The sequence below is a fragment of the Borostomias antarcticus genome, assembly GCF_949987555.1.
Source record: "Borostomias antarcticus genome assembly, chromosome: 15".
NCBI lineage: Eukaryota > Metazoa > Chordata > Actinopteri > Stomiiformes > Stomiidae > Borostomias > Borostomias antarcticus.
Window position 1 is genome coordinate 14,298,820 of NC_140248.1, and position 12,172 is coordinate 14,310,991.

At 43.0% G+C, this 12,172-nt stretch overlaps 1 protein-coding gene across 1 annotated transcript; it reads right to left on the reverse strand.

Annotated features, from left to right (window-relative positions):
- Positions 1-4,769: 4,769 nt before the first annotated feature.
- On the reverse strand, positions 4,770-11,931 carry wdr74 (WD repeat domain 74). Its single transcript, XM_084449547.1, has 10 exons — positions 11,812-11,931; positions 11,516-11,622; positions 11,280-11,404; positions 10,947-11,010; positions 10,714-10,857; positions 10,409-10,510; positions 9,484-9,640; positions 6,645-6,787; positions 6,418-6,471; positions 4,770-5,356 (listed from the first exon to the last, which is right to left on the reverse strand). Exons 1-10 carry the CDS (start codon positions 11,870-11,872, stop codon positions 5,168-5,170), a joined length of 1,146 nt encoding a protein of 381 aa, XP_084305673.1. The 5' UTR covers positions 11,873-11,931; the 3' UTR covers positions 4,770-5,167.
- Positions 11,932-12,172: the final 241 nt, after the last annotated feature.

Genomic DNA, 12,172 nt, shown 5'->3' on the forward strand with positions numbered 1-12,172 from the left:
CCATGGCTGTCCAACAGCTCTGCGACAGCATACTGTGCCTAGCAGGGAATGGAGAGGGTTCTGCATTGACTGTATATAGCACACCTGCTGTGCACAGATTCAATGGTTAGTTTGCATACATGTTTGGCCCTTATTTTGAAGCATCACCATTTGTTTAAGGTGGGAGCATGATGTTGTTTGATGATATGTATCTGAAATACAAAAGATAAACTGGATTAACAAACAGGAAACACAGATGTTACGTCAGGACTTGGACATAGTGGATGCAATTAGGTAAATGAGGTGCCAAAGATTGCAATTGACTTTGACCTGACCCATTCCTCCTCCCATCTTTATGACCTGCCATAGACGCCATCACAGCACACACAATCTTCCAGCAGAATGGCCAAAGGGCCAAGGCCTGTCTAGATAACAGTTTTTATGGCGGTTGCCATAAAAGCAAAGTATGAATACACAATGGGTGTGTCTAGTCAGTTAACCATTATGTTCCCTTTTCTCCAACTCATATATTTCTCAATAAAATAAGATTCACATTTAGCATCCATTTGTCCCTGGTAGAAGCCTGTTATTCATTCCCTTTTATTCTCTCTTTCCTCTGCTATCATGTTATGCTGCCCAGCTCTCCCTGTGATATCTGTGTAGACTTTGCCTTGCAATAAACCGCTCTCTATCTCCTCTATCTTGGGGAAAACAAAATAATAAAGCAATTTAAAAAGGCAGACATGGTCTCTGATGCCCATTGCCATCAAGTTGTTTATCTTAAACACCTCATCTTTTCTATTTCAAACATAATGAATGCTTTTGTTATTTTGCTTTTAATGAAAAAATAATAAAATATTTTAAAACGTGATCCTTGTGTTATATTATTGTAACAGAGTCTGGTCTTATTGGGACACAAATACTAACATTAAAGTGTATTTTCCCCTGATTTATTGGTACTTATAGCACTGTCCATCTTTGACATCGGTCTGTATAACACACACTTTGCATAGTAACCCAGCCTGTTTATTTGAATCAGACACTGGTGACCTACTTACTGTATTGCATGGCTTGATTAATAAAACCAAGCAGATCAAAATCTGTTCAAATAAATAGTTAAAAATCAATATAATTGGACACCACCACCACCCCCCCCCCCCTCTCACTCACTCATAAAAACTAGGAAGACAGCTTTTGTAGGAGGACATCTTTGTAGGAAGTCAGCTTTTACAGTAAGTGATCACTGAAACAGGAGAAAATAACTCACCCTCAATCAAATGACCTGTAATTATTGGCTAGTGTTTGCCTTGTTAGACAAAAATGCTCCTCAATGATGAGTTTTAAAATCTGATTAACTTAAGCTGTAGCTCCTACAGTAGGCCTAGGCCCTACATGTGTCCATATCCACATCATGTCTTGAAGACCCTACTGAACATGTCTTGTGGATGTAATGTGTAAAAAGCTGAGGTCTTGTACAGGAACATTCTTCTAACAGATGATCCCCCAGATGGGAACCTTTTAGTTGTAGGCTACTCACCCTCTAATGCAGCTTGGCCCCGATGGCTTTCACAGACGGAGGCCAAAGGTTTGGCAGCGGCAGCCTCGGGTAGATACAGTACGAGGACGAGACAGAGCAGGGACCAGCAGTATGAGGCAGCACATCAATGTGAAAACATACAGAGGACAAGACAGGGAAATTTGAAGACAAAGAGTTATACAGCGATAGAAACAGCAGAAACTACGGGGGACAGAGTTTAGGGTGCGTTTGTCAGCAATGCAATGGCAGAGAGGGTGAGCTGCCAGTTTAAGAGATCAGGAGGTAGAGGCAGGTTAATCATTACACGCCCAGTCAATATTTAACAGGCTCAACGCCCTGCCCCTCAATCCAACATCCTGATTCAAGATTGACTGACACATAAGGTAGGGCCATAGTGAAACACATCTTTTGTCTCCTGCGGGAAATATCAATAGAATCAACATTAAAAAGACACACAGAGACAGCTAAAAGTGCATACTGTAAACCAATGTAAACAACAAAACAAGATTCATTGTCACTGTTGGATTCATGATTTATAGCATCTAAAATAGCCCATAAAAGTTAAACTATCTGACTGACCCGTCATAACCATTCTGTGCCCTGATTTGTCTTTACAAACATACTGTAGATAATGTGATTGGGCGCCACCCTTTTGTACTTTGTGTCAATGTGAAAATACTATTATTATGTTTCACTGAAAATCATGGGTGTGTTTGACAATGATTGAACATGCAAGTACAAATGGATAAAAATGATTTACATTCTGCTAGAAAATACATTGGAGATTGGAGGATTGTGTATGTTTTAATTATTGTAGTCAGTGTAACTGGACTTAAATGCACAGACATACACAGACATGTATGCACATGTACAGTATATGCACGCACGCACACACACACACACACACACACACACACACACACTCACACACACACTCACCCACCCACCCACCCACCCACCCACCCACCCACACACACACACACACACACACACACACACACACACACACACACACACACACGCACTATCAGTTACAGGCTTCTAATTACTGGAATGAGCACCAAGGATGAGGCTCAATGAGATAAGGCATAGTGCAGAAGAAATCACAAGACTATGGACTCTAAGCGCTGAACAAGGGGGAAAGAGTTTATACAGTAGCATAATAAAAATGTCTTTTGAAGTGTGTCAATGATTACTAAAACACAGCTGAAAGGTACAAAGTTTGCCTCAGTATGGAGAAATCAAATATCAATGCATATGCATGGTAGTAGTTGCCTTGCCAGAGCATGACCTCAAACTCCCCCACCATATCACCACCAATGAGCCTCACAGCTCAAGTTGATAGTTTTGCAATAATGAGGCATTCCTTCAACATTATCCCCCCAGACAGCATGGCCTCTTATGAATATAATGCTTATATTCACTTTTGGAGTGATTCTGTTTTTATCGCTGGGATGAAATTTTTGGGAGCTGAATCTCCCGTTTGCTTGACAAAAGTGACCAGTATTATTTCCAGTGTTGAAACACCTAGTAGTATGGTTCGACCGAAAAGTCCCCGGATTGTGTCAGCCAAGCTCATCCCTCTATTTGAATTGAAAAAACAATGATATCCATTTGTTGCCCTATATCTCACGACTATTCTGGTATAATATTGTTCACCTCACTCAATCAGTGCTTCTGTGACAGGCTGTTTTGTAGTGTCGCAGGGGTAGCTTGTCACAGTTGTGGCACTTTTCTCTACCAACTCCCAAAACTCAACAATTTTATTACAAAAAGAAAGTACACTCTCAAAATATTTTTATTACAGAATCTTCAGAGAAATTACACATTGTCCCCCTGAAAGTAGTCCCCTCCAGAGTTAATGCACTTCTGCATTCACTTTTGCCACCCATGGAAGCACTTGGCAAAGTCCTCCTCTTTGAGCCCCCTTAGTTCCCCACTCACGGTGGCTTTGATCTCTTCGTTGTGTGAACCCGGTCTCATAGAGTCGACTGAGAATCTGCTGGTAGAACTCCTGGTTGACGGTCTGACCCTGAGGCACAAACTCATGGTGGACCAATCCCTTCTGGTAAAAAAAAAAAGTGATCAGCATGACCTTGATCTTGGATTTCGACATGCGTGACATGATGAACCGTGACAATCTACTCCTGCGACACTCTACAAAACAGCCTGTCACAGAAGCACCGAATGAGTGAGGTGAACAATATTATACCAGAATAGTCGTGAGATAGGCTATAGGGCAACAAAGGGATATCATTGTTTTTTCAATTCAAATGCATGAGGCATGAGCGTGGCTGACACAATTCGGGGACTTTTCGGTCGCACCTCGTATGTACCCTGAGATAGGAAACAGTACTAGTACATTAGAACAGGTTTTGGCATTCGTGTGCAGTAACAGCTCATATAATATACAAGGGTAGAATTGTGGCCTCTACCATATACTGTGGATAATGTTAGAAAACATACAACATGGCCTCTTAAAGGTTTTCAGGAGTTGAAAATGTGTTCAAGTGTATTCCTTGCCAACATTGTATTGCCCTCTGGATCAACTCTTTAACCTTTCTCAGTTACTTCCTTCAACATCAAATGACAACCTTTGGGTTCTCACAAGACTTAAGATTTTCCAAAATGTTGCAAAACTCCTGCTTTTTCTGGAAACACAACCTGTTTCATAGAAGTGGCAATGACACTTTCAGTTTAGAAATGATAAATTAATTATGTTATCTTATCTCCAGAGTTAGGGATGGGTGTGTTTGTATGTGCAGAGTCCATTCTCTCAAAGGAAGCCAAAAAGAGGCATGACATACCGGTACACACACTGCTGCCTATGGAAATATCAAGGATACACCCACAGGGTCAACCTTGAATCTCAGCAGTTCACTCATTATGAAAGTATGAAACATTGATACACTTTGAAATCATACAGAACATCAGTAACCACATATACAATACTATGTGAATTCTTACCTTTTCCTCTGAATGCTATATCGTTTCTAAGAATATGACAAATAACCAGACAAATGAAGGATATCAACTCCATTAATAATGCTGCTACAGTATCAGTTCAATCATTGGCATTCTTTAATATCCTCATATTAACAAAGTCTATCTTGACGACTGGTTCCAATCTCTTCCAGTAGAGAGCAGCAAACAACAAGAAAGTCCAAAATGTCTGTTTATTGGGGGCAAAACATTCACACATACAAAACGTACACACGCACGCAAGCACACACATACAGATAATGACTGATGACAGAACTTGGAACTCTCACCTAACAGTCAAGTTCAAGATCAGCGTGGAACATGTCCAACTGTTTCACACAATATACATTTCAGCTCCCTGCTGATCATTTTGACATTGACACACTTCTCCGCTCTCATTCTAGCAAACCAACACAAAGACAACTCTTTGTGAACATGGGAGAAAATAATTCAAATCTGTATGATATATATATTTCAGTTGAGTAAGAATGACAGAATGGCATATTGATTAGGCATTTCCAAGGGTTAGGGTCAGGATATTGTCATGAGCAAGCTACAGTTACTCAAGTTCAGACCATCTCAATACGGAGACAATCGATCCGGCCACACTGGCTCGGGTAGGCCTCCACTCAGATAGGACAGTCCTTTCCTTCAGCTCTCCACGCTCGCTCATTTCTCTACCACTTTTCTTTTCTTCTTGGAAATCTTTTCTAAACTTTCAGCAACCTCTTCCTCTTCTTCTCCAGCTCTTTTCTGGGTCTTCTCCTGCACCTTCTCCATGGTGCTCCACACCTCATCCTCTTCTCCGCATTCCTCCTTCACCTCCTCCACCTCTCCTGGCACCACTGAGCCACTCAGCTCCAATGGCCAAAAGAGAATCTGTTAAATTACATCACTAATATTCCAGAAAAATCTAAATGCTGTAAATTGTTCACAACCTTTAGAACTATCTCATGGGCCACACTCAGTCATTTCTAAGGGTGTGTGTCCACCGACAAGCTGTATTTTAGAGCTGGCGCTGTTTGCTCGTTGTTTACAATGGGTATGAGCTCTAGGGTGCTATACAGACGAGAGCAGTGTTCCAAGCGCTTTTTAGCGCTATAGTGCCATGAGCTCTAGGCTATTTTTGTAGTTGAAAAAAGTTTAACTTTTTGGGCTAGAGCGCAGGCTGTAGAAGACTGTTCTGATGACGACAACGGATGTTTTTTGGCAAAACTGCAGAGACAGCTAACATTACCTACATAGTTAGTAATCTACAGTCTGCAAAAACATGACACTCGTTGCTAACGTAGGTGTAAACAGTTGGTAGCCTAGCCAGCTCTTAACTCTAGCTGTAGTGCTCTATACGCAGCTGTAAGCTCGGCACTGTTCAGCTACAGCTTGCCGGAGGACACACACCCTAATTTATTTGAAATGTTGCTATATTGTAAGCATTTAATAAAATGAATGCTTAAAATGACAATAAACATTGTTAAAGCCCCAGTCAGCGATTGAAATGTAAAATCATTTATTTTGTTTTGGTCACTCACTTAAGTGTTGGTGTGCAAGGAAAGATTTTTCCTTTTGTAACTCGAGGAATTAAGAGGATAAAACATAGATCGATAAAGTCTATCTATCTGTATTGATTAATCTATCGATCAGTCATTGGATTCCTCTCGGCCAACAGAATCTACCTATCCAGTTTGGAGAAGATTAGTGTCGGTATGGAGAATAACCGCCAAGATTGGTGAAACAATGACAACAATAAAATGAAGCGCGGTGGGGCGAATGGCCGAACCCTAGGGGGCGCTGTTGCATAAGCCTGGTGATGTGAGGTTAAAATAACCATGCTAAATTGCATTTACTTTTCAATCGCGGATTGGGCCTTTAAGGCAGATTCCAAAATGCCTGACTCATAGCCTGACTAACATCTCCCCTACCTCGAGGTCTCGACTGGACAGAAGCAGGCAGTTGAGTCGTGACTTCAGATACACCTGCAGGCGAGAGGGAGGTAGTGAGAACCACTTGGTACTTATCACAGCACACAATTATCATAAATGACTGTGTAGGAGGCATTTCAACTTCATGTAGGAGGCAACTCCATCATGGCATGTCTGACATTAAGTGGTGTGCCTGTGTGTGTGTGTGTGTGTGTGTATTTGTCTACCTTGTGTTGTAGAGATTTGTCCTCCAGGCTATGTACCCTCAGAAAGCGATCCAAACCACAGGAAGCCACCAGAGGGAGCGAGGGGTGACACTGCATCTCCCGCACCCCCCCTGCCAGCCCCTTCAGACAGCCACGCACCAAGCCTGCAGCCGGAGCAGAGAGAGGAAGGGGAGTAGGAGGGTGTCAGACAACAACCAATCATTAATAGACAGTTCGCTCTCTCATACAAGTCACCTATGTGGAAACACTGGTATTATATTCTATATGCCTTCTTGTGCTTGGCTGTAAGCCAGCGCACCAAATATAGAAAATGTCCGGTTGTCGCTTCCTCCCTCCTTCCCTCTCTTCCTCCGTCGAGTAGTTGACCTGCAGTTCTATGTTGCTACCACAAGAGGCAGTGGTCCGAGAACATCGAAACAAAAACACTATGGCTGAATCCCAATCTGAGTGCGCAAACCACCCTTGCGGCCCCTCGCACTTGTGGCCTGAGGCCCGAGCACTTAATTGACGTCAGCTGGAAGGGCCAGAGGGTGCAGGACCGTGAATTAAATGGGACAGCACTTCCAGCGGCGTGCCAACGATTCCCAAGCCAGTTTAGCTCAATGCCCCTTCCACTTCGTTTTCATTGGCTGCCGCGTCTCTCCGACGCAGAGGCTGCTCTGACGCGCCCCTCAGCTCTCCGCTCGGCTCTGCAAATTGACGACTGACGTCTGTTTTAATTTAAGTATGTTGGGTGGGATATGTTTGCAGCATGTGGATTTCAAGATAAATGTTGTGTTATCGGCAAATTTCATCATTTATGTGTGATCACGGATCATGATTCGGATGCACTCAAGCACTGTGTCACATGCGACAAGGTGGACTGTTGGTATTTTCTGCTCCTAAGTCCGCTAAATTGCAGACTTTCGGTAAGTGCGGTTAAAGTGCGCAAAATGGAGGCAGTGGTGCACTTGTGGACCTAGCAATTCCGTTTTGGGACTACCCTGAGCCCTTGTAGACTTAGCGGGAACGTGCATGTAAGGCCACAAGGCCGCGAGTGCTCTGCACTTTCGCCTAAGTGCGCGATTTGGGATTCAGCTTATGACACCGCACATTTTCCAGATCCTCGGTGGTGTAGTGGATAGGGCGTCCGCCTCCCATGCCGAAGGTTGCGGGTTGCATTTACCAGGTAAATGTTTAGTTTTTTCAGACGGACAGGAGAGATCCCATGGGGATTTTTTTTTTCTTTTTTTTTTTTATCTTTAAGGAAATGTACAGTCTGTTTTGCAGATGAATTAACTGTGTCAGACTGACTATGCCACCACAAGAGGCAGTGGTCTCAGAACACCAAAATAAAACCACTACGACCTCACGCAATATCAAGTTCCTCGGTAGTATAGTGGATAGGGCGTCCGCCTCCCATGCCCACGGTCGCGGGTTCAAGCCAGTGTGGATGATTTTTTGTCACTGGATGTTATAGAAGCTATGTAAAATTGTGGTTACCTGGTGGTTCTATCTCAGTTATTGAATTTGTGTACAGTAATTGAACATTTGAAATACTCCTGTTTTGAAATTATACCTACAATATAGGCATCTCAGTAATTACCCATTATATATTAGGCTATACTTTGCATGTATTTACCAGGTAATGTTTAAGTAATTGGGGGACTATGAAAGGAAGGGTTAACCCCAAAAAATTCAGAGTAAGTTATTTTAGCAATAGAAATAGAATTCCGTCCTACCAGTCCTGAACAGAAACAAGCCAGCCACGCACATAAGCCAGGTGGACCTGGCCTGGTTTAATTTTGTTGTCTGTATGTATCTTAATGGACCATGCGTCTTTTCAACAAAGTTGATAGTTTGATATATATGTAATTTTTTTAATTGTTTTAATTTATTTATTAGCATCCTGCCTGTCCCGGCCCGGAGTGAGGCTGCCACACCCAAAATGGACAGCCCCCTGCGTAAAACTTATTTTCAGCACCGTGGACAGCGCCTACCAGGTAGAGCCGGCCGAGGAACCCCATCTGAGCAGAGAAGCCCCAGTCAGCACCATGGACAGTGTGGCCAGGTGATAGAGGGGGTGTACAAGCCTTTTGTGGTTGCCAAGACGACACTGCGACCCAGCTGCCTGCAATCAACTCATCAGCCGCTGCTGGGGAAAGCCCCACAACCTCAAAAAGGCCAGTCAGGTGGCGCCCCAGTAACTCAATGGGCTGGGGGACTTACCATGTAAAGGCTAGTCCTTTCTGCAGCGGCGTGGGTTCGAATCCGGCCCACGCCCTTTCTCGCCTCTCTCCCACCTTTCCTGTCTGTCACCTACACTGTCCTATCATAAATTAATTTAAAAAAAAAATATATATATATATATATATATATATATATTTTAAAAAAGGCCAGCCAGAGAGACAGACCTCAGTCATTTGACTCAGTGAGTACCGTGCATGTGCTTGTGTGTGTCCCATGCAGACTGGGAAGAAAATGTCTAACCCTGGGTTTTTGTTACTTTCAGGTGCCGATGCAGTAACCATACCCTGGCCCGGAGCAGTCGTCGACCGAAGCCCCGGATTTTGGTTGTCTCCACGGGAGATCGTTATTTTTGACCAGTTTTTGATTTTTTTCTGTTTCATTGAAATAAATGCTCTGCGGTGTGGACGAGCTCCCCAGTCTTGATCTGAATTACTGAGCTCCACCTCAGCTTCCCCTTCCGGGGTTTTCACAATATATACACGAACCCTGTAGCGCGCATCAAACTTGAGGAATACAGAGGCAAGAAATTACTAAAATAAATAAATATGCGGCTGCAAAATATTCTATATGAAGGCTCCAAAAACAACCCTGCTCTCCTTCACCCACCCACCTTTCCGCAGATCCAAGATGGCCATCTGCCCCTGTGTGTTGCCCACCACAACGCTGTTCTGGTTGGCAGGCAGAGAAAGGGCGGTGAGGGGGTACTCCCCAAACTGAGCCTCTAGGACTGGTCGCCGCTGCGGGGAGGCTGGGTCATACACCCGTACCTAGCACAGAGAGAACACAACCGATAGATTCAAGAGAGCACAACAACAACAAAAAATACAACAAACACAAGCAGATGGCTTTGGCATCTTAAAGGACCATACCGGTCTAAATAGGATTTGATCTCAAACTAGTCACCCAACGTTACCGCAACATTACCGCAATCAATTTACTGAAGCAAAGCTCACTTAAAAGATATTTGCATTTTCGTGTTTTACTTACATTTCAAAAGTTGAACGTAATGGCAAACTCGCCCCAGTTAGTTTCAAATCATTTTCAGTAGTTTTTATTTTATATTATTTTCGTTTGAATCCATTGAACTCCTGCGCTGTATTCTCTAATCCACCTATGCTAGATTCTCTACCGAGCGTTCCTAGCAACGGCTAACATGTAAACAGGAAGAAGACAGACAGTTGGCGTAAGCTGCCCAAAGACGGTTAAAACGAAAATAACTACTGAAAATGATTTGAAACTAACCGGGGCAAGTTTGTCAGCGCAACGAGGGACCAATTTAAAAATAGGTTTTGAAGCCATCATGTTCAACTTTTGAAATGTAAGTAAAACACGAAAATGCTAATATCTTTTGGGAAAATGGATTGCGGTAATGTGATTGGGTGACTAGTTTTAGGAGATCAAATCATATTTAGACAGGTATGGTCCTTTAACGTCTATATACACAATCATGGGATTAGAGTCATGAAATATATATTATGTTAGCAGTCAGATTTCTTAAGTTATCTCTTGAACAAAATGGACACCGACAGACAGACCTGGTGGTAGCCTGTGCAGGTGACAATCTTGTCAGAGTCAGGGACAAAGGCCAAGTCCCTGACCCATTCTGCCACTCGTAAGTCCAGCCAGTCATTACGCACCTGACATGTAAAACACACAACCCTGGATTAGTGCATCTTTACCAACACAGGCTGCAGGAATATATAAGTATACAAGTTGCAAATCAGACTATTATAAGAAACTGAAACGGGCACAACATTGTTTCACATGACAAAAACACATTTGCAGTGGCTCATAAGAGAGAGAGAGAAAATGGTAGGAAAGCAAGGATGTAAACCCGTACATTCTTGGAAGTGAAGATAGGCGTGTCAGGTCTCTCCAGATCCCACACCTTCAGGCCATTCTCCTTCCCTCCCGTGGCCACTTGGTGGCGCTGTGAGGGATTCTGACGCATTTTACACACACTCTTCCCAGCATTTATTTCAACCTGGATAGAGAGACTTGGGTTTAGGCTAATCGAACAAATCTTAACTTTATTGATCAGAGGTGAAGAATAATATCATGAGTATTACACACCATGTCTGAGCTCCCCTCTTTCCACACCCTCAGCTGTCCAGACTCTACACACGTAATCAGAGAACTGCAGAGAGAGAGAGAGAACATGTCCAGCCAATTACCTTTTATCTTGTCAGAGAAACATCCATAACCTTGCAGTCCAAATGTCTACCCTTTTAGGCATACACTTATTCCAATTATGAAGGACATAAAATGAATGGACTGGTGCAATAGGTGTGATGTAAAGTAATAGATGGCTTCGGCCAACACAGTGATTTTAAGCTAACAGAGAAGAGTGACCCGAGTGTGTACTGCTGGTAAAAGATGGAATAGGAACAGTATCACAGCACATACCTGTCTGTCACAGCGAGTCCTGTGAATCTGCCCTGTGTGTTGTCCCCACACTGCCTGGTCTCAGTGAAGATCCCTTTCTCTGTACTAAATGTCTTAACTGTGCCATTCACTGACCCCACCAACACCTGGAGGAGACGAGACAATATCACAATAAGCTCAATATTTTATTGCTAAAAAAGTTCACATTTGTGCACTCTGTAGGCCTCACAGGTTCATGCCCATGCATTGAAACTAACCTCTGTTTCTTGTGGATCTCCCCACCCCAGAACACAAACTTCCTGGTCTCGGCTCAGGCAACTCATCTCACAGAAATTGAAAGCCTGTTTTTTGGACAGACTCACTCCTAGTGAAGAAAAGCTACATGTTGATTGCAAATCGGTAAGCAATAAGCACTAGATGTGTTGGCTAGATGGCTCAAGTTAACTGGTCACTAATGACTAGCGAGCAAGCAACCCACGTGTACATTATTACGCCAAGCGGGCCATGGTAGCCACAAAACCAGCGCACACAAGTTTCACAAAAGTTATTTTACCTTTCAAAATCCCAGTTTCTGATCCCACCCATATGGAACATACTTGACTTTTATCTGCCATGGCAATGAAGGTAACTAGCTACCTTTAGTTTGTAGAATTGTAGCTAGCTAGCTAACAACAACACAACTGCACGTTGCAGTGTACCTGAAATGTCCTCCGAGAGAACAATGTAAACCTAATCTTAGGTTCCGACCATTCCAGCAGTTGTTGGTCAGTCCATTAATGCCATAGTTCATTGGCCTAAAATACAATTCAACTATAATTCTATCTATTCTAATTGAAAAGAAGTCAAACCAAAATCCAGGCTCTGGTTATGTCTTACTTGATCTATTCAACATATTCAACTCTACTAAATATTAG

What these genes read in the sequence shown, in the direction of transcription:
- wdr74 (XM_084449547.1), bottom strand. Translation starts at nt 11,872, where the DNA reads ATGGCAGATAAAAGTCAAGTATGTTCCATATGGGTGGGATCAGAAACT. An exon ending in GGACTCGCTGTGACAGACAG is followed by an intron (nt 11,011 to 11,279) that starts GTATGTGCTGTG and finishes CTCTCTCTGCAG; the next exon opens with TTCTCTGATTACGTGTGTAG. An exon ending in CCTGCACAGGCTACCACCAG is followed by an intron (nt 9,641 to 10,408) that starts GTCTGTCTGTCG and finishes TCTCTGTGCTAG; the next exon opens with GTACGGGTGTATGACCCAGC.